Source organism: Varanus komodoensis, unplaced genomic scaffold, assembly GCF_004798865.1.
Source record: "Varanus komodoensis strain SLA01 unplaced genomic scaffold, ASM479886v1 scaffold7_1, whole genome shotgun sequence".
NCBI classification, from domain to species: Eukaryota; Metazoa; Chordata; class Lepidosauria; order Squamata; family Varanidae; genus Varanus; species Varanus komodoensis.
In genome coordinates, this window is record NW_025336479.1 from 13978516 (window position 1) to 14006466 (window position 27951).

A 27951-nucleotide genomic window follows, 5' to 3' on the forward strand; every position below is an offset into this window, starting at 1 on the left:
AATAACTGGGACTCAGAAGAATTTTTTCAGCTCTGGCATATAATGTTCTCTATGAAACCCTTTTGCATCTCTCAGTTCCTTCTGTGGTATGGTTTGTGGGAAGCTGTGAGAAAGCCTTCTGCAGTGGTGTCCAAGCTTTGGGGCTACCTATCTTGAGAGATCCATCTCCTTCCCATTCCTAAAGCCTAATCTTTAATATAAAACCAGTTTTATCCTAAAATCATCCAAATGTCTTTTAAGTGCTTCTGCTGGGCAAAATGTGGGCTCGGAAGCTGGAGCTAGTAGAGAATGCAGCAGCTCTGTTGTTGTCAGGTCTGTCACCATGCAACTCCTTTGCTGAAGGAACTGCCCTGACTGCATATGCATGAATATCTCAGGTTTAGGTGTTGGTACTAGTGTATTAAGCCTTTGACAAGTCAGGACCCAGATATGTGAGAGAACACCTTCTCCCTTACCAACTGCTCAGTCACTGAAGTCATCTGATGACTGGCTCCTGCTGGTTCCATATTGACCTATGGTCCAAATGGAGTCTACCTGGAGAAGAGCCTTCAGCATTGCAGCTCCATTTCTCTGGAGCTCCCTGCCTCTGCAGGTAGGGCAAGCACCAACACTGTATTGCTTTTGACACCTCCTGAAAACACATTTCAGGAAGGCTTCCTGAACTAATCAGTAATGGGTTCGTTAATTGGTTTTTGACCTATTGATTTATTCATTTATGTGTTTTACCTTTTACTCTACACCATTGTGAAATTTCCGTACTGGATTATGGAGCAGTGTATAATGTTTATAAATAAAGTCCTTGGGATAATGGGTTGTGAGAAAGTAAACTGTACCTGAGGGAGGGTTCAGTTTCCCTTACCAGCCTATCGGCTTCTGTCTATGACTGAAATAGGCTTCCTTTTAGACACACGGAGCTTCCATTCTCATTCTCATCTAGTTTGGCCTTCAGTTTTCTTCTTCCAGGATATAATAACATCTAGAAAATCAGATTTGGCTGTGCAATGACATCCCTAAAAGCAAACAAAGCTATTCTAGAATGAGGACAATGGTTCCCTTGCACTCATAGTAGACATGTAAACGCTTTTGGGCCTGTACTGTTTTCCCACAAAATTGCTCAAAGAAAGTGCTACTTTAACACTAGCTTGAGTCCCATTTCAGGGAGAAGGCAGGAAACATGTGCTTAATTTTTTGGTATTGGCCACACTCAACTGGACTTTGAAGTGCAGGTAGGAATTCATAACCTGAAAGTTGCCCCTGCAAATGTCTTCTCAGATACCTTTCCTGGTGTTCAGAGGGTACTTGACTGGAGAGTTTCTGCTGCAAAAATGGTGTCACCTGCCTACTAGATTTCTCTTTTATGGAAGCTTTCCTTGAATTAATGGGCAGCACATTTAGATGCAGCCTCAACTTTTCCACAGAGCAAACGTACAATTATTTCTCAATCTCCAGATCAAGTATAGTTTACTCAGGTATCAATGGATGGGTGGAGAGAATACTAACCTGTTAAGCAAGGTGATTTTATGTTGTGTTTCTGTTTACTGCTTCTGTGAATCATTGTCAGTTATATTTGTAGTATTTGGCTTATTTAATGATATTTATGAATCCTCTAGATTAGAATATCTAAGTAATGTACAATCAATATGGAATAAGATCATAATTAAATACTGCATATTATGACTGTATGCATACTTTTGCTGAAAGTTTCTCAGATAGGTAATCATGTCTTCTATATACAGGAGGTATCTCCTAATGAGTGCAGCAACTGAAAAGGCAGAAAAGTCAGGCCATCTCTAAAATAGCCTGGCCCTGAGCTGTTAACACAATGCATATGTGTGGGAATATAGCTCTTCACTCTTGGCATCAGTCTCTCACCCCAATACTAGTGCAGTCTTCTGCTATAGCTCTTCTGCTGATCCTTGGTCTTCTGCTTCTGTGGCAGTACTAGTGTGCCTTGCCAAAATACTCAGAAACACTAGGATCAGCTAATTCCTGGGTTGTTTTAAAGGTTCATCCTTCTTAAAGCAGTAAAAAGAAACTCCTTTGTTCTTTGAAGTCTCCCCACCTCACCAATTGCAAGAGTTGTGTACATCATGCAGAACATGATATGCTCATATGGTTGTTCAATGCAATTTTCTTGGGAATGAGCCCACACTCTTTAAGGGATTCAAGTCTGAGCATTTGTGTGAATGCACATATATAAACAAACAGAACTCCATGGAAGGTTGCTGTTGCATTCTGTGAGTGTTTAAAGCCTAGGTCAGTGATGGTGAACCTTTTAGAGTCCGAGTGCCCAAACTGCAACCCAAAACCCACTTATTGATTGCAAAGTGCCAACACTGCAATAAAACCTGAATACTGAGGATTTAATTTAGAAAAAAAACAACTCACAGCCAGTCCAAGCAAACACACACACACACACACACACACACACACACACACTTGGCAGCACACTAATTAGCCATGCGAAAGCTCGGACAAGTTGCAGCTAATGAGTCATGGCTCGTGATGTCATTGTCTGGCACCGCTACTCCTTTTGGAGCATGCGCACGGCCCCTAGATCTGCTGTTATCCAATGCTCGGCTGCTGGGGCGATGCTGGGGCGACTTGACTCAAGTGCAGACAGAAAGGGCTCTGCATGCCCATTGCGGCACACGCGCCATAGATTCCCCTCCACTGGGTTAGGTTATCAAAGCAAACACATTTGTTTCTTTGCTCATATCTGGAAGAAAAAGAGGCCGGACCTTAAAAGTGAGACACAGTGGAAGAGGGGCTTCAAGAAGAGCTCAATCCACTGCTTCAATTGAATTGTCAATACCCTTAATTAATTTACCCCATTACAGGAAGCAGCTATGCTATTACAGAGTTGAGTTTGTCGCTCCAGCCATTGTAATATATTCCCCCTTTCTCCTTGTTCACACTTTCTATGTCAATCGGGAACTAAATAAGCATCTAAGAGAGTGTGAGCTGAATGTAGTCTACCCGGCTGGCTGCATCTTCAGAAATTTGCAAACAAGCCGTTATTTCCACCCAAAGAAGCAGGATAGGAGGGAGCATTTACAGATCCAGCTATTTGCTTTCCAAACAGAAACACAGTCTTAACAGAAAGAACATGGTTAACATTCAAGTCACTATTCACAACATTTTGTCAATGCTATCAAAAAAGAACCAGAAAAAAATAAGGAATCCTAGTTTGCAAAGATATCAAAACAAAATTAACATAATGGCTTAAAAGACACTGGTACTGTTATTTATGATTAGTGCCACGTTCTGCACAAGATGTTTGCACAGAACAGTAAAACAAAAACCCCAAACAGCGAAGTATATGTATCAAGGAGGGAATAATAGGAATAATATCAAAGATTATACCTCAAAGAATAATAATGAGGAGGATTGCTATTATTGTTATTAAGTCAACCAACTATTCACAATGGAGACTGGATACTTTTGAAGGGCCAGGAATGTTCTCGTTTGAAGTATATGTAAAGCACTGCAGAGATGATGCAGAGAATGAAAGAATAAAGAAAAACCAAGCTTTTTGAAATTGAAACGATGTGAATTGAAATATATGAAAATCTCTCCTTCTCTCTCTGTGCATGTAAACGTACCAAAGAATGATACTGCAAAAGATGAGGTTCTTGGCACAAATATGATTCCATCTTTTAAATTGCAGAAATAGCTCTGCTTAAGAGTTTGGGCTAGATAGTACATGTAGCAATGCTTACCAATCCACTTGGAACTTCTCTTGCACAAGAGCTATTCCATGGTCTTGTGCAGCTTAAATTCCTGGGGCTGCTGCTGATTCGGTAGAGAGGCAGAGCAGAGCAGTTTTGGGTTGCTTGCACTTTGACTGGCAGCATGATCACAGTCTGTGCACAGGACTTCCAAACTTGCCACATCTGTGCAGAGTGTACCATCCTGGCAATGTAAATTTTCTACCTAGGGAATCCTCATACAAATACATCTTTGTTTATCCCCATTATTTATTATAACTGACACTGATGTATCCATGTGCAGCCTACATATATATTCAGAATGCATAATCCTCATAAACTAGGATTCTTGAATTTAATCCTGTTTGGTTTTAATTTAATTGACATGAGGGTTGTAACTGTTAAAAGGGGGTGCAGTATTTTACAGATAAACCAACGAAATAAGTGCATTATTAAACATTTTCATATATTTCAGGAACTATGGTAAGAAAAAACCCAGGGGGAGGGGAAAAAAAAGAAACATATAGGCATTGCGCATGTCCCTAACATCCTGTACTGGATCTGTGCAATTTGAACAACTGACCTTAAAATGAATTGTGTACCAGATGGGAGAGTGGCAGGAAGGACAACCCTTACCAGCTTTTAAAAGCTGTTATATGAAGGGTACTTTCATATAATATAAATATCAATCTTTCACAACTCACTGCTCTTGCACAACTTCCATTCAGGTCAGTGAGGCTGCACAAAGTGCCACCAAACAAATGCCACTGACTTGGATCAAGACTGAGAGAGACATTTATTTGGACAGAACTTGATGCGTTTCATCACCGAGGCATCTTTTGGGAGACAAGCAGGACAGAGTTTGGCAACACTGGTCTTTTTGTATCTAAAGCAAGGGTGCACGACTTACGGTCCTCCAGTTTTTTGTCCTAAAATTCCCATCAGTCCTAGCTAGCATAGACAATGGCGAGGCATGAAACGGTTTGTAGGTCAAAACATCCAAATGGCTACAAGTTACTCACCCCTGTCTGAAGTTACAAAAATCTCAATTCCTACTTGGTAATGTGAGGTTGTCGCAGCATTCAGAGCTGTGGTACTTGGGACTGCTAACACTTTGGCCATATCCTAACCTCCAAATGCCTCAGTATTCCAATGTAAACCATGATTCATGCAAGGTCTCATTTCTTCTCCATTTTTCATTCCAAGTCAGGTGAAGAATGACAGGGGTTTGCTGACTTTTTTCATTTCTCTGTCTGTTGGGTTGGAGCTCCAATTGCCTGGCAGGTGCAGAAGCAGGAGGAACAAAACCTCAGGGTGTGCTTCCCTTCACTCAGCCTTTCCCAAGGAAAAGGCAGTCCACAATTCAACAGGAAGGAGCATTTCGCAGTGCTCTTTACCTGCTTTTTTCCTGCTGAAACATTCAGGTGGAAGGAACTGCTTCCAGAGACACATGAAACACTTTCTGTGGATGGAGGCCAGTCCCTCGCCCAAAAGGAAGGCCTGGTGGGGTGGCTGGGAGCTAGGCCAGGACAGTGTGTCTTTGAGCAGTGGAGTCCAATAGATCCTCATCCGTATGCCTTTCCTACTCTAATGCAGGAAGGTCCAGCAAAGACGGAGGAGTTGCTCACCCTACTTGCCATAGGACACTAAACACTTACTGTAGGGAGCTTTGTGAGCCCATACGTTGAGGTGTGCTTTCGATAGTCTTAGAAATGGTCAGCTACTTCCAGGGATACTTTTTTTTCTTGCTCCCACTGAATAGAATTGAACTGAGGGTATAATTTTTTTAAAGTCTCCATCTCAGACCTATCTTAGATGCAATCTCTAACTTTGGAAGAGGGTCTCCTTTGATTTCAGCCTGCTCATTTCTCTCCTGACATTTTGCCTCATTCTGGTCAGTACTGACTGTAATGCCATATTAGTAGACCCCACACTGTACATGCTTGCAAAGGCATTTGATCTTTTCAGGATGTTAAATGAGATGCTTGTTTAATTTCTGGAAAACACTGTTTTGCACAAGTTATCAAAAATGATTAGACTCTACTAGTATTACATGAGAACTCAGCTCACTTTTTCTTGTTTAGATGAACATTGTTAAATTATTTTATAATTCAGTTTATAAAGTATATATATAGACACACATACACTGAAAAAATTATAATAGTTTCTGAATGATTAGTAGTATTTGATCCAATCTATTTATCTGCACTGACATTTCATTTCTGGGTTCATTTCATTTCCTCTGCCTCTTGTGTTTAGGAGAATATGTTGTGATGACGACACAGTTCCATCTGAAAAGAAAGATTGGTTACTTTGTCATTCAGACATACCTGCCATGCATTATGACAGTGATTCTGTCCCAGGTCTCTTTTTGGCTCAACAGAGAATCTGTCCCAGCAAGAACTGTGTTTGGTAAGTACAGAGCCATTTCGAATATCCAGAAGCATCCATTCTGTGGCGTAGAAGCTTTACGTGATGACCAGATTACAGGGCTTTGCTATTGCTAGCACAGTGTAGGAAAGCTGGGGGTAAGGCAGGGTTCACGATAAACCAGTAATAGTTGGTGGCCCTACTTATGGCCCTGTAGAGAGAGAGAGAGAGAAGGTGGGGCCCTATTTGCTAGTCCCATCCCTGCATTTCCTGCTGTCCTATTCTATGTGGTCTAGCACTGGGGACTTTGGCACAGAGGAAGAGCGCACTGGAGGCATGAGCAGAGGTTTCCTCATCACAGGGACAGGCTATGGCTCTTTGGCAGGCCTATGGGCCTAGCGAGTAGGATGGGTTAGTGGAAGGCGAGGGGCCGGGCTAGTGAACATGTGCTTAGTGAGGGGGGCAGGCCAGCAGAGGACATAAAATGGAGGCAGAAATGGCATGCACAGCCCCCTCCCCCCAGCGAGTAAAGTAACGGAATAAGACTAGCACCGGAATCCAGTTTTATGCTTACTTCAGACACTGGAATTCCTACCACCGTAACTGAATAAAGCTCAAAGCCATTTCATTTCTGCAGTTCATTTTTTAAATTTGATGTCTCATTTATATCTCTGTGGTAACAACTGTTAAGGCAGAGATGGCATGCTCAAAAAATAGAGGAGAGTTACAGAAAAGCAGGCCCAAAATAACAGTAAGGGCAGAGACTCTTTGTCCTGTTTCTACCGCCTGGTCTTAATGGGTGTAGAGGGACTCTTGCAGAGCCAAGCCCTGCTGTGCTGCTGAGTTAGCCTGGTGTTGCAATGAGAGTGTTGGGCTGGGACTCCAGAGACCTGGGCTCCAGTCCCCACTCAGCCATGAAGCTGAAGCTCCCTGGGTGACTTCGGGCCAGTCATGGACTTTCAGCTTATCTTACTTCACAGGAGTGTTGAGAAGAGAAAATGAAAAGGAGTTGGATGATGCAAGCTGTCTGGGGCTCCTTGGAGGAAAAAGCCCGATATAAATCCCTATTCCCAAGAGTGCAGGACATGGAATAATGGGCTCAAGTTACAGGAAGGTAGATTCCAGCTGGACATCAGGATAAATTTCCTGATGGTTGCAGCAGCACTGCAATGGGAGCCATCACCTGGGGAGGTTGTGGACTCTCCCACACTTGAGGCACCAAAGAGGCAATTGGGCAGCCTCTTCTCAGGGATGATTTGACCTGACATCCTGCAGTGAGCATGGACTTGAACTGATGGCTTTACAGGCCCGCTCCAGCTCTGCTATTCTATGATTCTAAATGCAACATTAATAGGTGCAAAAGTGCTTAAGGCATCCACTTGGGTCTGCCTCTTGTGCTTGGGCCCCCACACAGGATCCTGTAAACACAGGATCCCTGTAACCTCTCAGGACTGTTTAAAAGCAAGCTAATTCAATTCATTTCTGGGCAGGTCTCTTAGATTTTTTTTTGGCCCAAATTCAAGGGGTGTGTGTGTGTGTGTGTGTGTGTGTGTGAGTCACCTGGGAATGGAAAAATAGCTGAGATGGATCAATTAGGATGAAACTGCAGGGTTAATTAAACTGCTTATCTATTGGGCAGGACTTCAACCTCAGTCAGTTTTCCTCCATAAATTGTGCTGCATTCGGATCCATTTCAGGATAAGGATGACTGATCATTGACAGGCCAGATTATTTTCCCTCCTCACCAATAAATAATTCATCTGACTATGGATAGTGAACGATATTTCTGATTGCTGTGTGTTTTGGCTAACACTTGGCACAGTAGAAATATAATGTAGCAGAGATTTAATATTTGCAATGTCTTGGGTTGTCAAGGTAACTGGTGAGTATGTGATTTAACGCAATGGTAAGCAATGTAACAGATACGCAGACCTCTTCCTCTCAATAAAAGCTTGGTTAAAAGAAAATTGTTCAGTGGCAGGTGAGGAACAGAACTACTCAAAATGCAAAGTATATTACCAACGTGCCGTCTCCCCTTTTCCTTAGCTCTGGCCTCTTTAATCAATGGAATACAGCTTGAAAATGTTGGTACAGAAATGTAAGATCAAATTCAGAAAGATCCCTCAATTTCACTTTCAAGTGGTTATCCAGTAGAGACATCAGTATAATTCCAATTCTTCTCCAATAAGTAGTTGGTTTATAATCAGGACTAAACCGCCTAAGACTTTCTGGTGCCTGAGACAGAAAATCAAAGTGATGCCCCAAGTAGTATGTATAAAAATTATTAAGCTAAATGATTAAAAGTTTTGCAATATCTGCCATTTATCTGTGGGCTGTGTCCCATTGCCCACTTACCTCAACCCTGCTTGCACTTCTTAGTCAGTTCCAGTTTCCTTTAGATGCTGTTTTAGCTTCTCTCTCATTGCCACTATGTACTGAGGATGGAAAGCATGGGAGACGAGGGCTATTATGAATCAGGGAAGGTTACTCTAAGATCAAAGGCTTCGCATACATGGAAGTAAGTGCCTTTCAAGACAGCGGAACTTAATTTTGAGAAAATATGCACAAGATCGTGCTGTGAATATGTAGAGAAGCATAAGAATTCTCACTTGTTGAGAGCAGAAATTTTGCAATGTCTGTTCCTTTCTTTTGCCCCCCCAATCAATACTGCTTCTTAAGGAGCTGTGTCTCTTATGGCACAATCTTAAACAAGTTTAGCACTCCTAGCATGCCCCATCTGTAGGCTTTTTCCTGTCTAAATTCACATAATATTAGACATGCATCCTAAAGTAGCCCTTTGGATTCTGAATGCACAAATAGCATAGCTTATATAAAAAAGGCAAAATTGCGTTTGTGCCGTGAAGTAGAGGCAGGACTGAATAGACTCTGAAGTCCTGTTGTTTTGCTTCACAGGGGTGACAACTGTGCTAACGATGACCACCTTGAGCATCAGCGCTCGGAATTCTCTCCCGAAGGTGGCCTATGCCACTGCTATGGATTGGTTCATAGCTGTGTGCTACGCATTTGTTTTCTCAGCACTGATTGAATTTGCAACTGTGAACTACTTCACAAAGAGAGGTTATGCATGGGATGGCAAGAGTGTTGTTCCTGAAAAGGTAATGATCTAAATATTCCCGTGATGCTTTAAATATGGCATGGACATCATGGTCCTACTAAGCCCAAGTATCTGGATTTGCAGTCTATTTATTATTTATTACATCTATATTCCCCTTTCATGATCTGATCCTATACATGCTTATTGAAAAGTTTCTATTTGCCTGTTGCCATACTTGCATTTGTATGTAATGAAATACTTTATGCTGACAATCTCAGAAATACATTTTGTTAACTTTCAAAAATGGTTATGATAGATTCCAGATGTTGGCAGTTCATACTAAGTAAGATTTAGTTTATTAACTAATTACAAACATTTAAATCTGCACTGAAACTTGGGATTATTGTCAGCTCTTTTACAGATAGAAGCTGAAGGGCAAATTCACACATCCATGTTAATCACTTGGTGACTATTAAATCATTGTTTGTACGTGTGTATTTCGTTAAATTAATTCCATCTGTATTTTGCAGATTGTTAGGCATTGTTCATTCTATCATCTATTCATTGATGGAATCCAATACTTTTTAAACCAAAATGTTGCTTTATGTGTATTATGTGGTTTATTTGCACCAGTTAATGCGAGCTATCACTAATTCCTCCCAGCCAGTTCACAAGTCCATGGAATTCACATGACTTGGAAAAAGCTAGTCTGGTGTGAAACAGTGGGGAAAACTGCAGTGAATACAAATCAGTTTGGATTCCTATGTATCTGACCTCATTTGAACGCATTGCAGATGTCTCCAGCTTCCCTGTCAGAAAGCTTTCATATTGCCTGTTACTATCACCTCACAGGAAGACTTTCACATTCAGCAGCATACTATTCAGCAGTCCAGTCCAGTTGTATTGTATATGCATGTGTGATTTCAGACCTCTCAGCCTTTTCCCTCAGTGTTGGGGAAAGGCTAAGCAGAGTGAGTGACTAAGTGTGTGTGTGTGCATGCATGAAAGAGACAGAGGCAGGTAAAGTCCCAGCTAGCATGAAGCATTTTCAAGAAGAAATTACTGGGCCTGGCTCCAAAATATCTGGCAGATGGCAGAACACATGTGTTCTGGGTTAGATCATCACTGTCATCATCTGATCATCCAGAGTGGCTTGTAGACCCCAGAATGGCCTGCCGGCTCTGAAATGGCCTCTTCAAAAGTGTGAAGGAATTGGCATCATAGATTCTGTGTGGCACCTGATGTCTCAAATGATGCAAAGCAGAGCTGACCACAGCTTTGTTTCTTGTGGTAATCAGCAGAGCAAGAATTTGGCCCCTTATTCTGTCTGGTGCAGTTCCATAACAGTTTGAAATAGAATTATGTGCCATCATTACTATGATGTTCCTTGAATTTCAGTGACAGGTTTACCAGATTACTAGAATGCTGGTCTGACAAGGTCGTTTCTGTCATGCACAGCCCTATGAAGAGAAACCTTAGGCGATACAGGAAAGTTAGAATATTGAACTAGTGCAAATCATGAGCAGCTAACCAAAGCATTCTTGATCTTCAATGATTTTGGATCACACTCGGCAGATGGATTAACTATGCTTATTCTATTTCATGGAAGTAGTCCACGGCTTGTATGCCAAAAGATTTCTAAAGGATTTATTTCCTCCACTTGTTTTTCATGCCTCTTAAAAATATCAATGTGATTATTATGTGGGTTTTAATGTTTGAGGAAATAAACAAATATTGCATATGAAAATATAAGAAATATCAGAAGTGACAAACCAGAAATAAATATATCATTAACAATTTCAGAATGATGTTTATAGTCAAGGTTAGGGAATTCTGCAGTAAAAGCAACAATAACTGCAAAGATGTCACTATGTATGCATTTTTCCGGATGTGTACGAAAAAGAGCAGCTGGAAAAACGACTTGTATACAAGCAACAGCAGAAGGAACTTGCATATCATTGTCCCCCTGATAGCACCATGGCTGGTAGCAAAGCATTAAAGCTTCCTTATTCCCCACAGTACAGCTAAGACCTGGACTGAGTTCCATCTGCTTTCTAGCAGTTTGTCCCAGAGAAAGAAAGCCTCCTTCAGAAGGTGGCACTCTCTGGGCCACCTCAGCTTCAGTGCCTTACTTTGAGAAAAGTCTCTTCCTCAAATTGAGAGGGAAGGCTTATGGTGGGTGCCCAGTCTAGTCCTTGAGTGTGGGTAACATTTCTTTCAGTGTCGAGGGTTGCAGTGACGAATGCAAAGAGGATGACTTGAGCTGTAAAGCAAGGCCTGTGACTCATTTTAAAGCTACCTTTTGCTTTTTGAGACCAACATTGTGGCTTACTGCTGAAACTGGGGCCCCCGGCTTGGGCATTGCCTGCCACTGAATTAGGGGTTGCAATAGTGTCACTCTGCTGGGCTTAGTCCCCTCACAAAGCATCTATGGTAGCTCTTACTGGCTTTCCACCTAAGTGGAAGATCTTAGTCAACCATCAACACTCTTAATCACTGAAAATAAGATTTGATCTAATCTAATATTATTTAAATAAATTTCAATAATGATATTGCTTTATTTGGAACATCGCAGAAGAGTAGGGTTTGTGAATGGATGATCCATGCAAAGGTATCTTGGACTAAAATCTATGTCTTTGTTATTATTCCTAGCCAAAGAAAGTAAAGGATCCCCTTATTATGAAAAACAATTCATTCACAGCACCAGCGACAGCAACCAGCTTTACCCCTAGTATCGCAAGGGACCCTGGACTAGCTACTATTGCTAAAAGTGCGACTATAGAGCCAAAAGAAGGTAAACCTGAAACAAAACCTCCAGAACCCAAGAAAACTTTTAACAGTGTCAGCAAAATTGATCGACTATCAAGAATAGCCTTTCCATTGCTTTTTGGAATTTTTAACTTAGTGTACTGGGCTACCTATTTAAATCGAGAGCCCAAACTTAAAGACCAAGCCTCTCCCCACTAACCCCATTCTCCATATAGTTTGTTCCATCGTTTTTGCACTGGGAATTGCTTTTTGGTTCTGAACACACAGCAATTCCCATTTGCTTCATTGCCTCTGTCTTAAAGAAATTGAGATGTCCTTATTTTATAAAGTAAAAAGTATATTATATATATACATATATATAATAGAAAAGATATTAACTCTGTACTCTAGGGCTGTAACAATGTGATGTAGACACCTGATTCTGAACCGACTCTGAACGAGAGAAGGAAATGTATGAAATCCAAACTACTTGTAGATAGCTTATTGCTGAATGTCCCCTTAAGAGATGTGTACATGTCAGAACAGAAATATTTTTATGCAAAATGATAGAAAGTATAACAGTCTTTATATATGTTCATGTTGCACACACAGTATTGCATTTTCCATTTTTGGAGTGCTGCTTATTTTGAATTCTTTTATAGAATATACATCTTTCCAGAATGGTGGATTCCAGAAAATACAGTATTTTTCCTATATTTCTGTTTTTGCCTAAACTCCCAACCACCAGTTTTAAAGTATATAATGTTATTTACGTAAAAGAAGGCCTACTTAATAATGGTACAGGTTATCACAGAATAGCACATTTGATTAATGATAATGAATGCTTTAATATGCTCTCTCACTGCAGTCTTATTTTAAGCATCAAATTGTCACTTGACTTGATAATATCAAACCAATGGCACATTGAGTGCAGAGCTCTAGTTCCTTTTAACCTGTTAGGTAAAACAACACTTGGATAATTACAGGGGTTATTTTGGTTAGGGTTTCTTTTTTTGTTCATTTGTTTGTCTTTTATAGGAAGAAAAAAAACCAGTTTTGCAAGCTCAAGATACATTGAATGTATTATTTTATAATATGATACATTAAAAGCTTTAGATTGAAACATATGGCAAAGAGAAAGACAAAATCTATTATTTCAATAATCTATGTAAATATACAGCATGAGATTGTACATTTTTTACTTTTTTATGTTCTTAATATATTGTGTAGGGTTCACCTCCCTAAGCTCTTGATATGTTATATTTAAGGGAGAAACATATTTAGAGCCTGCAGTTACAGAAAAAAAAGTCAGTGGCATTTGAGAGGAAAAAGACGAGAAAGAGGAGAGCTTGGAATTTATTCCATTTGTAAAGTGGCTGGCTGTACAGTAGCTTGCAGTTTGAAACTGTCATCCAGTGTATACTATTAGGCTAATGACTGGTATGCTCAGGTAATGCGTGAATATTAAAATATGGAATTATATTTGGTAGGAAAATGGTAAAATATTTAAAACAAAAGTCATCTGTATATTACTGCTATATTTGCTGATACATAACTGTTAAACGATAAGTGATGTAATATATGTAGCATTAAATACAGAAAAAAGATACACAAAAGAATGTACAGGAAACTACATTTTATTGAGTAAACTTATTACATTTCATTTTTACTGTAGCAATATATTTGTAGGAACAATATGTAAGGGCTTTAAATACAAGATGTCCATTTTGCAAGTTATTAGTATTCCCTTCAAATCAATTCTAGCCAGTTTCATTTCTGCTGAGAACTTATTTTGAAGAAAATTAAAATCAAATTTCAGAGAAGGATATTTTCACAAATGTTTGAGATACAGAAGGATTTTTGGAAGCATTAATACAGTGGTTCAGAATCCCTAACACATGGTAGTGAATGCATTTTAAAAACAATGCTACATGGACCTTCAATCAAAATAGCTAATAAGATAGTCAGTTTGATATCTATACATGTTACAGGCAATGTTTTATATACTCTTTCTCAATAAAACAAAGGTTGCTGCTCACTTAGTATCTACAAAATGAAATAGTTAACCTTTTCTTTAGAAAAGACAACTCTTTTTTTTTAAACTAATGCTTCATTGTCTACCATTTAGTCCTGTCTAAACTTGATGAGCTAATCTGACTGGAGCTTAATAAGGAGGATGTGTTATCTTCTGGTATTATGTGTAGATATATGTATAGAAGCAAAATTAAAATAAAATACAACTCTTTAACTTTGGTATCTGTTTATCTTGTTATTTTTGGCGTTTAATCTAGTGTGTTCATTAAGGGCATTTTACCTTCCTAATGATCCACTTTGCTACCTTTTGGTCTGCATTTTGCACATTAGATGTGAATATTACTTAACTAGTTTGCTTTTTTTGCTATGCAATGACTGCATTATACCATCTCTTAGTTTGTTAGTCTATGTGAATAGTATACTGTATAAATCTGATTGCACAGTTTATCAAGGACAAGGTATTCTCTATGTAGCTTTTTTACAGTGCTTTGCTAAACCATGTAATAATAGTAAGTCTTCCTTGAAAATAATGATACACTCTTATAGAGGACAGTTTCTGTTTACTCCTGGGATAATTTAAAAAGATGACATTGAATGTTTATTGCACCTTAGTGCAGTGATGTGGCAATAAGACCTAAATCTATAATAGAGGTTGTTTATGGCAGACGCATGTAATGCTTTACAGAGTTTAGCAAAAGCTCATTATTTTATGTCAACTGTAATTCTATTATACTAATAAAGTTTTTAAAAACTATGAATAACACAAGTGATTGTTTTACTCGGTTTATTTTATTTTTAAACATGGCTTCATTGTAAGGCATATTTCATAGATGACAAGGCAGACCCAAGTCCCTTTACCCATTTATAGAAAATGTGTTATTTGGAAAGAGAGATGGAAAAAATCTTGTTATATGATGTTATATATTGTTTAAAAATATAGTCCATATTTTATGTATTTCTTTTGGTTTTTAACCCACAATATTTAATTCATGAGATAATCCTCCAAATATGTAGTGATAGCCATATGATACAGCCTTCAATGAAAATGTAATGTGTAACATGAATTTGTTCAGCTTACCCCAAATAGGCTTGATCCCAGTGACTAAAAGCCGACTCAGTAACAACGTGTAATATCAATATACTGAAGATGACAATATGTTGTAGAAGAGATATTATATGTAATTTTCATAAGATACCATAAAAATTAAATGTAAATAAAAGCCAAACCAAATCAGAAATGCTTGTGGTGATTCTGGAATTGGGTTAGGCCTATAGCTTATGGTTGCCCCAGGTGAGGTGACACAGCTTTCTGGAATAGTCAGCCACGGACACTATTGCTGCATATACCCTTACTCAGTCCAAAGGGTGATTAGGGCTGATCTAAAAGATTGGGATGGACTAGCATGGAGAATAAGACTTGAGTCAACTTATAGAGACTCAAGGGCTTTATACCATGTCACAGGAGAACCTTAAGAAACCAGGAAGTTCTATGTATTGGAGTTCCTTGAGTGTATCAATAAACCTGCAGGCAGCATCGGTCCAGTAGCCTTTGTTTCCTTGGAGTTTCCAAAGGTTTTTGATGATGCCCTTCACCAAAGACACCTACAAAAACCTGTAGTCATGGAATAAGAGGGGAGGTCCTCTAAAGGATCAGTAACTGGTTAAAGAAAACACAGAGAGTGGGGGGTAAAAGCTAATTTATCCCAAGGGAGGGATGTAAACAATAGCGTCGCACAGGAATCCAATGCCTTTCAACCTATCCATAAATCATTGGAATTAGAAATGAGCAGTGAAGTGGCTGGTGAAGCCAAGCTATCTAGGGGGGTTAAAAGGGACTGTGAAGTGCTCTAAAGAGACCTCACCAACCTGGGAAAATAGGCAAATGTGGTTCAGTTTAGGCAAGTAGAATATTTGTGTCAAACATCCCAACTTCAAGTGTAAGGTGATGGGATCTGGGCTAGCAGTGACTGATCAAGAAAGGGGTTGTGGTGGACAGCTGGATGAAAATGTTGACCTAGTGTGCAACTGCTGTGAAAGAGTTAAACTCTCTGTTAGGCATATTTAGAAAAGGAATTGAAAATAAAACTGCAAAGGTTATACTCATTATACAAACCTTGGGTGTGACGGCACTTAGAATACTGTGCCAGAAAAGGCATTTTGGAACTGGAACAAGTGCAGAAAGGCAACCAAAGTGATGAAGGGGTTGGAGCAACTCCCCTGTGAAGAAAGGTTACAGCAACTGGGATTGTTTAGCTTAAAAATGGTGTTCAGGATTATGTATGGAGAAGAGAAGGTGGAGAAGGAGTCATTTTTCTGTCACTCCCAAAATGTTAGAACCCAGGGTGATCCCATGAAACTGGCTGATGGGAGATTCACCATGGATAAAGGAAGCACTTCTTCACACAGCACGTAGTTTAATTATGAAATTCACTGCCGTGAGAAGTAGTGATGGCTACCAATTTATATAGCTTTAAAGGGGGTTGGACACAGTCACGGAGACGACGGCTGTCAATGGCCACTAGTTCTGAAGACTGTATGACGCCTTTGGGATCTATGTGCAGCAGTTGCTGGGGAAGGTCAGGAGACGGCTGCTGCACTCATATCTTGCTTGAGGGACCTTGCCGGAAGCTGGTTCACCACTGTGTGAACAGAATGCTGGTTTGATGGACCCTTGGTGTGACCCAGCATGGCTTTTCTGAAGTTCTTAAGTAAATAAGGAACTGTCAATAGTTTTGTTCAAACTGATCTGAATGAAAGATTATCATCTGACTTTTAAAAACTAGCAAAAAAAGAGAATGGGACTTCCTCAATCCATCATACAGTGGCACCCACTGGAGCCCCTAAATTTTGGTTTTTGAAAGAACCTGACAGGACATTTGTGCAAACCCCTCAACAGATCCAACTTGCTTGAGAACAGGTGCCTCAAGGGACCTTCTTTTTTCAAGATCTGTATCTACCATGGTTCTCTTAAATTTCTCTCTGCCCTCCCCACTAACTTCCACTAATGTACTGAGTACAACAGTAGAATTACAGCACCCTTTCCTGGCCTATTACCCCCTGAGTCTTTGGCTGACAACCCCGGCGTTCTTGACCACAGGGCCATGCTGGCTGGAGCTCATGCAAACTCAATTCTGAAACATCTGGATATCACTGAGTTGGGGAGGGCTGACATAGATCAGATTATGCCATCTATAAAACGGGTTTCATTTGCTTTAGGGACAAAGGAGACCATACTTCAGGTTGTCTGATGCATCAGAATTATGACTCCACAACTGTGACTTGGGAAAGTTGTGCTTTTCTGATTGGAAAGTATCAAGCTAGTGCAATAAAAGTGAACAGCTTAAGATTTCCCCAAATTTTCTGTGACAGATTAGCTGGGAAAAGCACACCGCCCTGCTCTATATAAACACGGCATGGCTTAAATGGAAACATGTCTTGACCAAGCTGTAACACTGGGGTTATGCAAGGGATGTGTATTACCATCCCGTCAAGCTGCTACTGTCACGTTACATCTGGTTGCAAACGATGTCAGATAGAAACGGAGTATTAAAAGCTTCTAAACGACAAGATCCCAGAGCCTTGGGTTTTTCTTTCTTTTTGCCTTGCTCCAAGCCCATCTAAGATGACAGAGACTTCATTGATGCCGATAAACTCATTTGATTGAACTGCTGCGGGGTTTTTAAAACTTCTGGGTAGCTTTTACACTCACAGTATAGCTGTCTATTATACGCATTCTAAACTACTAAATTCCCTTTACTTTTTAAAAATTATTTTTAGATAAATCTTCAGGAAGATATGAGAAGAGCACTGCTTATTGGAATTGCTATAAAAAGCAAAGATGAGCAATGGGTTCTGCCTTTCTGCAGTCAGACATATTTTGAGCCTATGATGTATAAGAAAGAAGTGGGGGGGAATGGGGGTCTTGTGCTTTCTTTGCTCTGTATTCCACTGGCAAAGTGATTCCTCAAGCACTTACCGTAGCAAAAATGACAATTTGGTGGTTAGGCTTTGAAGTCTTGGCTGTAAGATCTTCATTACTCCTAGTTCTTGTTTAGTATATATGAACTGCTACAGAAGCACAGACACCCCCTCACCCAAAAGCCAGGCAGCCCAGGCTGCATTGCTCTGCTCTCATCCTCCGCTTCCTCAAAGCACCACATGCATTCTTGCATTCTTAACTAGTGCAGAGGCAGCATTTTGGCCTTGCAGTGCTTCCTGGAAAGACACCCAAAGTGTGCCATTTGACCACTTCAGGAAGCACTTGTTGGACTAAAATGCTATTTTCCTTTTAAAAAGTAGAAACCATGATGCCACAGGTATGAAAGGGGTTTTTCTGAAGTAGTCAGAACTTTAGAAAAGCTGCTTTCTGGCTGAGAGGACAGGTAAAAAAGCCAAGCGGGTGCTCATAATCTCAATTAGAATAACCAGGTTCCTTTGCTTGATACATACCCAAGCATTATGGATATAGCAGACTCTATTTGCAAGATATCTAATTTCAAGTTTCACCAGCATCATTACCAATACATATTAGTACAAATTTAGATTTAGAACTGAACACCAGCTTGAGTGCAGAAAAGTATTAGTCACCCAGCATGACAAAAATAGAAAATCAGTGGCACGGTGCAGCAACACTCAGATGCAACTCCCTTCCACTGGAAGCTGTAAAGCGCTACTTGTGCTTACAGCCAACTTATTCTCATGTCTTGCAGGAGAATTGGGAGCACAATATATCCTGCTTTCTTTTTGTCAATTTCATCTATGCAAAAAGCAGTACATAGCTAAAGCTTCGAGGCCACCCCCACCACACAGATTACAGCCCTGTTCATATGATATACTCATAGAACTAAACATGTGGAATGAAACTGGATCTGCTGGTCCCAGCAGTAGCCTCCGCAAACTCAGTGGGGGCTGTGAACTGTTCTCATGCCCCATGAACAGAGTTACTTGTACAACATTATTTATTACATCTTCACTGTCTTCCTCCAAGGAGCCGAGTACATGGCTCTCCACTACTTCGATGCTCTCAACAACTGTGTTGGGAAGCTGTGACTGAGATGCAGGGACAAATCTAACATGTCTGGGGTATACCTTGGCTTCTTCCATTTTCACCCTGGAGTCAGTACCCATGGATGATCTTTGGCAGCAGGGGCAGGGTGGGGGGCAGCGGGGCTTTTTAGATTTGCCTGGTTGTACGCTATGTCACAAACTATGTCACAAATTTACATAGTTTTCCTCATTAATAAATCATTTTTGTGCCCAATGTTGCAACTGTACATATTGTTGTATATACCACACCAGTCAAATTTCAGTGAGTTCCTTGAGGTTAACTGGATTTTTCCTTCACTTGATTGGTAAGTGGCATATTAAAAAAGGAAATGTGTTTTTAGTTACAGTGGGAATGATGAACAGCTGCATTGAACAGCCCCTCCTTCATGAGTGAGATGTGAATGCTTGCTTCTCAGTGTGCCTGTCCAACGCAACGGCATTTTATTCGTCAACAACACCTAGGGTGCAATCCATGCATCTTGAGAGAGAAGAGGGCCCTGCAGCTCTGGGCATGCCTTGGCCAGCTTTTGCTTCTAGAGCTTTCCTCTGTTGGATCATGCATCGAATTGCACCTGTGCTTTGTTGTACTGTGTGCCTAGGAGAAGAGGAGAGAGACAATGGGATTTGGGGTTGCTGCAACTGCCGTTCCATAGTTCGTGATGGCTTGACAAGCTGATGACCGCTAGTCTTCGGTACCACTGCTGCCTCTTCTCTGAGTCAGCCCTGTGGGGCAGCTCCTATTTTGGGCATCTTGACTGAATAAGGATACTAATCGTGTTCAAGAGTTTCTCTTTATTCACATGAGATACAATATGAGTGAGAGGGCTGGAGCAGGATTAATCAGAGAAATAAAGAAAAAGACCAGTTTAGCTTGACCACCTCACAGCACTTTGAAGTACCGTGGGATGAAGCAAAGGAAAGTATGGCAGACATTCAAACGCTCTCCAATGACTCCACACAGATAATATTGTCAAGATTGTGTGGGTGTGTCAACTGTTTTTTCCCTGTGTTTTATCAGGCATCTGCTCTGTGAGACCACCTTCAGCAACTTCTGCAGCATGGATGTGTGGACTGGGGCCATCTTCTGCTGGGCCTCTGCTAGATAAATGTGATGCTTGTCACAAGGAAAGAAGAACAACACATTCCCCATTTCTAAAGTATTACTCTTCCCCCACCATCACCACAAAAGCCCAAATACTGAAGCAAGTGAGCCAAGGAACGTCAATGGAGTAATGGACTAGAGCAGGGGCCCCCAGCCTTCTTTGAGAGAATATGCACACTGACTACTTTGAGAGGGTTTTGTCTTACAAAATGTCTGCCATGAAGGGAATGGCTAGTCAAATGATGGGTATTTTATAACAGGGAAAGTGGTGAGACCAAAACCAAACCAAACCAAGCCAAACCAAAAACCCTAACCTGCTCAAGAACTTAAGTACAACGCAGACATAGTGGCTGAGTTCCAAAACAAAACAAAAAGAAAACCACTTTATTCAACCTAAAAGTATATGGTGCTGGAAGACAGCCTTCTAACCAGCAACATGCCAGCCTCCCATTTTTTTTTAAATAATTAAAATCATCTTAATGAGTAAAGGGAGAGGCAGGGAATCTGACAGATGTCACGAGCACAGTCCACAGACACCATATGGGAAACCCCAGCCATGGTTCAAGAAAGCTTGTGTTCAAATTCTGACACACTGCCGAAGCTCAAAGGCGTGCAGTGGATTATTCATTAGACATCAGCTGCTGCTTTACATGAGCAGCTCTGAATCTTTACACTTTGCCTTTTAGGTGTACCGCTGGCTGGATAGGAGTCACTACATGTGCCTCCAATTCATAACATTTAATAAGAGCCAGGTTTTTTTTCTGAGGGAATTCTACTTGGCTGAGAGTGTCCCTTCTGAGAATGGTCCTGCTTCCATCTTCCTTGAATCCTGGTTTGGTAGTGGTGGTCCATCTGAGGTACCCCTAATCTCTAAACACTTCAGCTTCTCCTCTAAAAAGGATTCCTCCAGTGGAGGCATGACCCTGGGTGTGTGTCAGTCTGGGAATTTGTTCAAAGAGATGACTTCCACCACATTTCAGTGAGTTTCACATGGGGCAAGTGCACACAGGTGCAGCATCCTCTGGCAAAAGGGGACTAAAGGGCCCCCTTCAGAGGTGTCCTCCATGTATTCAGTGAACAGGTGTGCCTGTGCATGTAAGAGAAAGCTGGGCTGAGGCAGATGTCCCAACCTTCAGTAGCCGCACAACTGTAAGCAACTCATGTTATGCCTGGGTGCATATCAAGCCAGGTAGCAGAGCCAATTGAAGGTCAGGTCCAACATGGAGCTCAGCTGAACAATCAAGGAAAGGACAATAGTGGGCAAAAGGGGGTTCACTTTGGCAACTGGGTTAACTCAGTAAGAAGCACACTGGAAAGTGGGTGGGTGACGATGACATTAGGTCAACAGGAAATGAACCTTTTATCTGACTCGCACAGAATATTGAGCACGACAGCTACACTTAAGAATGAGTGGATAGATTTAGTTAATGGTCTGATTCATCTTTATGAAAGCAGATTTGGAGGGGACAGTGCTCTGGTTTTAGAAAATTATAATGGTTTCTCCTGATGCACAGGCAGGTAATGGTCACCTTGTAACAAATGCAATACACCACAGGCCTCGTTTTCATACTCCGCTGGCTCCAGTGGTAGCTTCTGCATACTCAGGAAGATGGAACATGGGTACCCAACTGGGAGACTGGCAATGGACTTGAGATCTTGGCCTTAGGAGACACAGAAGGAACATCATGACCACAGCCATAGATTAAATAATCAAATATACTTCATGTCTAAAAATAGAAAGTGAATGTTTACTGGCAGCATTTCGATGGGACTGGCAATTATTTTGTTAGCACTGTGGTGGAGCCTGGGCATGAAGAGAAGAACTGGAGGAATGGAGCAGGATGTGTTTTAGGCTGAAGGAGAAGGATGTCTCCAAAAAGAGGGGAAGATCTGGCAAATAAGGACCAGATAGTGCATTTTCAACAGCAACGTTTATTTCTCTGGTGCTTTTCTTAGGCACCTTTCAAGCCTGTAGTCTTCCAGAGCTGGCTTACAATAGAAATGTGCAATAGTTTGGGTTTTATGTTGGCTTTTCTACGGAAGAAGGCTGCCTCCTGAGCAAAGCCTCCATCTACAAGGGATGCTGCGGTTCCTGTGGTGCAAGCTATGCTGCGTAGAGTTCTATCCCCTCACCGTTTATCTGTAAGCCAGCATGAACTAGAGCAGACTCCAAATCAAGTCGACTGAGTGGGTTGCTTAAACTTTTTCCCACTGAAAGTTTTGAACTCAAAATGACCTTCCCCACAGTGCTGCTATTATCACTTAATCATCTTGAGGGGGTAATAGATGCATGCAGCAAATTAGCTTGAGAAGATGACTTTGAGCTGAAAAGATAACTAGAAGCGAAAGGGTTAAGCAGCTTCTCTCCATCTGTCTTCTGCCTACCCTGGTTGATTTTGCCTATCGATAGATAGATGCACTAAGGAAACTACAGAATATTTTGTAATGGGTACCTCTGTGTGACAGAGAGAATCCTGGTCATTGATTCATCAGAATTATAGTTATGCAATAGAGGCTCAAGGAATGGGGCTGGATTAAAGGAGACAATTCCAAGAGCAGGGAATGATAAGAGAGAACAAGCTGTGACTCTGAAACCTGCTGGGAGCAAAGCACTTGGGAGATGCTAATTATAGCTGTGCAGTATTTGAGTCTCATGAAACAGCTTGTGTAAAAAACACATTATGAACATTTACTCTCTCCTGACCAAAGAAGGCACAAAGCTTCGCTTTGGATGTGCGGCACCAATTACTTGCTGAGGACCTGAACCCAAGCCTCCTTCACCTCTTCCCACCTGGACATATGATGGCACTGACCACCTGATTGGCTGGCAATTTCTGTGTATGCATTAATGTGCGTGCAGCCCACCACTGTTCATGCACACCTCTCAATGTCAATGTATATAAGCTATATTTCCGATAATAAACTTTTCCCATTTGGAAGCTTTTGTGTTTTTATTGTCCCACAAAAGCAAAATGATCATGCCAGCAACTTATATCTACCTTCTCCAATCTAGCGCCCTCCAGATGCTTTGGATCACAGATTGCATCAGCCCCAGATCATATGGACAAAAGTCCATGGATGTTGGGAGTTCTAGGTCAAAAACATCTGGAAGGCAATAGGCTTGGGTGTCATGAGCCAGGCATCCCTTCCCAAGGAAAGCAAGCACTTCAATCATTGTTCAAAGAGTCTTTATTCCACACAACTACTGTGTATCCACAAGTTCCAGAAACACTCAAGATAGAAAGTGGACCTTTCGCTCTGAGCCTAGACACCCCAAACTTTGCTTATGAACTCTTCGGGGCCAGTCCCTGGAGGGAAGTGTGCTCTGGATGAGGGTCACTGCATCCTCCCATTGAGTTTCTAATTGGCCGAGCCAGCAAGTGTGTCAACTGGACCAAGCATTCCAAACTCCCAAGGAACCCTCCCCAGCCTGCTCTCTATTGGCTTCTTTCCCACAATCAGGAATGGGGGGGCAGGGTGCTCAGTGGTTGTCCCTGAAGTGCTCTGATCCTGTGCTGTCTCAGGGGTAGTTTTCCACTGGGGGCCTCACTAGTCTCAACAACTCCAGTAGCAGAGTGAGAACTCTGAGCCACTACTGGAACAACTACCAACTCTCCTTCCTCTAAGCCTAACCCATCATTCTCACCAGAGCCCTCGATCTCTCTGAGCCTGAGAATCTCATCCAAGCATGCACACATGACATTGGGTAGGCTGTCATATTTAGTACAAAAAAAGAAAATGAGCACGGGAATAGTGGGGAAAATGTAAATGAGAAATGGACTACTTAAAAAAGAGAAATGTTTAAAATGCTATCTGTAAATCAAGAACTGAGAAACCTCTAGAAAGAAGATTCTCTTGCTAGTTCTGTATCATACAGGGCAGCCTATTTATAACTCTAGTGTTCTTAATGGCAAAAATAGTAAGACAACAGCCTGTTTTACTACCAACTCTTAATGGGAATTACACAATGGATGGGTCTCTGGAGGCCATAAGTGGTGCTAAAGGTAAATATTGGCTCTAAAGAATGTCAGACTAGCTATTATCCCAGTGTATCCCAGACCCACAAAGGGCATTATCAACTATTACTTTGTTTTATTATAGTTGTTGTTCTATTAGTGAAGAAAGTTTTCTTGACAGATAAGGTGAATTTATGATCTCTGAAATGCAAGCTCAACACAAATAGGAAATGATAATTCATTTGGTTTCAGAACATAATTAGAGCTGGACAGTGAATATTATTCAATGGAAAGGACTTCTCGGTCAAAGCAACAGAGTATAGTTAACATAGAAAAATGCAAGGCAAAGCAAACAAAACTCCTACATGTTGCTTCTCTTGAAAATGATAGAGATCCTATTCAGAAGACATGATATGATTCATATTTACTATCAGCCATTTTTATTATTAATCAGGACATTTACATATTAAGTGGTAACCCATAATTCATACTAAACTCTCTGCCAACATCTTACATGGATTAAATTCCTGAAAAACCAGAAGAACTTTAACTCCTCTGTTACAAGCAAGGGTGTGCCAAAGCTATTGTGCTGACAATGGCACCTTCCGCCACCCCAAAAAGAAAGGTGCCGAGTGTCCAAACTGGTCAAGTTATTTTGGCACCAGAGGTGGCAAATCCGCTTCCCTTGAAGCAGAAAGTGCAATTGTAAATGGAATGCATATTAATGCCTTGCTGTCCTAGACACCCAAGACTAGCTGCCTAAGACAACTGCCTCAGGTCAGGCCCCAGTTACAAACGGTTTGGCTGTGCCGTCACAGAAGAGAAAACATCTTCAGGTACAAATGCTTAAAAATCAGTTGTTATCATTTAGGCAAAAGCTGTCTGCTGCAAGAACACATGGAAATGGGCCTTTGTAACAACTGGTGCCAAAGCTGTGGCTTCTCAGGGAAGTACAGCTTGCTCTTTCTTTACTGAGTGATCGTTACTGCTCTGGGAATTCTGCATGATTGCACGCCGCTGAAGGCCTCTGCAAACCCTTTCCATTCATCCAAAGCTATGAAAAACAGAAAAAAGAAACACACCACCATCCTCCTCCTCCTCATCATCAAATACCCACTCATCCTATGTTCATCCTGAATGTCCTTAGGAACCTACACACGACTGGGAACCCTGATCCTGCAGAGGGTTCCTGGCACATGTGGATACTTGGTGGTTTCAGCTAGTCACAGGGAGAGTCCCCCTTCATGCAGGACTTTCATGCACAGATGAGTGCCTGAGGCTTCAGCCGGTGGAGGTGGCCCTGTGTGGGCAGCACAGATCCCCCTGCTTGCCCTTCTGAAAGCAATGTGGCACTGAGCACAGAGCAGGGCTGCAGAGCAATCCCATTTGCACGTTTAAGAAATGAAGGGAAAGTCAGCCTTTAAAGGGGAGGAATTCTGGCTATTCCCCTGGTCTTAGCACACTACAAAGAGAAGCATATATGATGAATGACCATATTGTTATGGATATCCAGTTCCTTTCAACATCATGATTACTTGAGGTCAGAAATCCTTTCAATAGCTACTAGGTTATTGCAATGCCTTTGTATCTAACTCCTAACATTTAGTTGTGCTAGCAAATATATTTTGGTTAGACTACTATCAGCCATTTCTTCATGCTGCACCAAAATTTCACAAATAGCATGACTCACAGAGTACATAAGCTTAGACTGTGAGGGATGGGAAATCAGCTCTGACTCTGTGAAGAGGTGATGCTGACCCTCAGAGGAGACTTATTGTCTTCGTGACAGATCCTGGGGGAGACATTCTTTCAGCAGATGTTCCTGGAGGCACCACCAACTTTTGCCAAATTGCCAAGTAGTGTCTCAGCCCATCTTCCTTATGAAGATGGGGGGGGGGGGGGAGAACTTGGCTGGTCAAAATTGGCTGTCCATTTTTTTTTTTAAGGCAATCCTGTACTCTCCCCTGGGATCAGTTGCATACTTATAACCTTCCAAGTCAGAAGATGATGGGTAGCTACACAGGGTAGCTAACAAAGAAATCAATGGAAAGTTTATGAGATCACATATGCCACCTTAAAGCTTAGCCAGCTCCAAATATTCAGTTATGCAGGTAATGATCTTCAATATGATATACTGATTAAAAGACACCACTAAACATTAAAAACCTCTACATGATGCTCCTAACCCTCCACTATTCTGAGGCCTCTGCTCCTGGATTTTTTTGTGGGATTCAGATTAACACCTTGCATTGTGCTTTTTGTCCACGGTTTCTTTTTTCTCTTCCTTTCTGTATGTCCCATTATGTGGAAAATTATGTGGAACACAGCCACAAGTTAAACATAAGCTTCTTATTCTGGTTTATGCCACTATTTTCAGAGAGTACCAGAGTTTCCTGGGTCTAATACATATACATAAATAAATAGAATATGTAAATGCCTGGGAAGCCTGGAGGCACCCTGGAAAATAATGAAGCCATGTAAAGCACCCACAAACCACTGTGAAAAATCCCAAGAATACAATAAATGTTTCCTGTAGAACCCTTTGAAAGAGCAGTAAAGGCTCAAGGCCCCTATCACAGTCCATTGAAACTATGCAGTCTCTAAGCTCTGGAATGCTGTAGAATGAAGAACACAGCCGCGGTTGACTCAGGCATGCCGAGTGTATGTGTCCGCCTGTACACAGGATCGAGATGGGGGGTAGATGGAACTGCCCGGTTCTGTTCCACAGAGTTTTGTTAGAAGGCAGAATGAAATCATTCCACTCAGCTGAGATATGGGAAATGAATTCTGAAGTCCAAAAAGACAAAACTGTTGAAGCAGAAGATTGCTAAATTTAACCAGTTGCCCTATAGTGCTACAGTCTTCCAAAGCAGAAAAACTAGAAGTGAAGCTCTTGGTAATTAAGGAGAAGCTAAAACAATTCAAATAGAAGAAAAGAATCACATTAGTTCGATCATGAACATAATAGTTTTTAGATAAAAGTATGGATTTGTGGTTCATATGAATGGCTTTCTGTTGCACAGTAAGTTACTTGATTGCATAAGCTGTATGAGCTTATAAGGAACTCCAGTGTATGGTCAGTGGAAGTTTGCCCTGTTTGACTCCAAGCTTTTTCAGATAGCAGGTTTTTTTAAAATACATGTTTTTTCTTTGATTCCAACTCCCCCACAAGCTTTTTCAGATTTATTTATTTATTCGATTTTTATCCTGCCTTTTTCCTACAAAGGGCTCAAGGCAGCTTACGTCATTCTCCTCCACCATCTTATCCCCACAACAACAACCCTGTGAGGTAGGTTGGGCTGAGAGTCTGAGACTGGCCCAAAGTCACCCAGTTGGCTCCATGGCTGAGCGGGGACTAGAACCCGGATCGTCTGAGTCCCAGTCCCATGCTCTTAACCACTACACCACACTGGCTCTCTGTGATTGCAGTGTTTTTTTAAAAGCATGTTTTCCTTTGATTCCAACCCCTCCACACTTGGGGATTCCTTCTTCTTTAGCAAAGGCCAGGCATGTAGAGCAATAACAGATGTGTGCAGTGGGCTGGAGAGGAGATGGGGAAAAGGCCTCCATCTGAAATCCATGTCCTACCCCGTTGCCTCTCCCTGTCCATAAGCTGATTTTCACTCTTATCTTCCAAGTCAATATACATGGGCTCTGTGCACTTCTTCAGGGCTAGCAACCAGGGTGAGGCACTCGCTGATGGCCTGCACCTTCCCTCGGGCACCAGTGACAGCAGCCTTTTCATTCTCTTGTTTATCACAACCTGCCAGTCCAGAGGGAATGAGTGAACCACCAGCCGGGCTGAGACGGAGAAGTGGCAGCTGACACTCCTGCTTGTCAAGCCAGCAGAAAACTCGAGGGAGCCACAGCATCAAGGAGGCAGCCACCAAGTGGCATGAAAGAGGCCATTAAGAGCACCTTGCCCAGGGC

At 41.4% G+C, this 27951-nt stretch overlaps 1 protein-coding gene across 1 annotated transcript in view; it reads left to right on the forward strand.

The window, feature by feature from the left end:
• Positions 1 to 12102, forward strand: part of GABRA1 (gamma-aminobutyric acid type A receptor subunit alpha1) — a 38974-nt gene extending 26872 nt beyond the window's left edge. The window contains exons 7-9 of the mRNA XM_044453791.1: positions 5970 to 6122; positions 8994 to 9196; positions 11788 to 12102. Of these exons, the coding sequence (XP_044309726.1) occupies positions 5970 to 6122; positions 8994 to 9196; positions 11788 to 12102 (671 nt within the window). The remainder of the gene's footprint in view (positions 1 to 5969; positions 6123 to 8993; positions 9197 to 11787) is intronic.
• The last annotated feature ends 15849 nt before the right edge of the window (positions 12103 to 27951 follow it).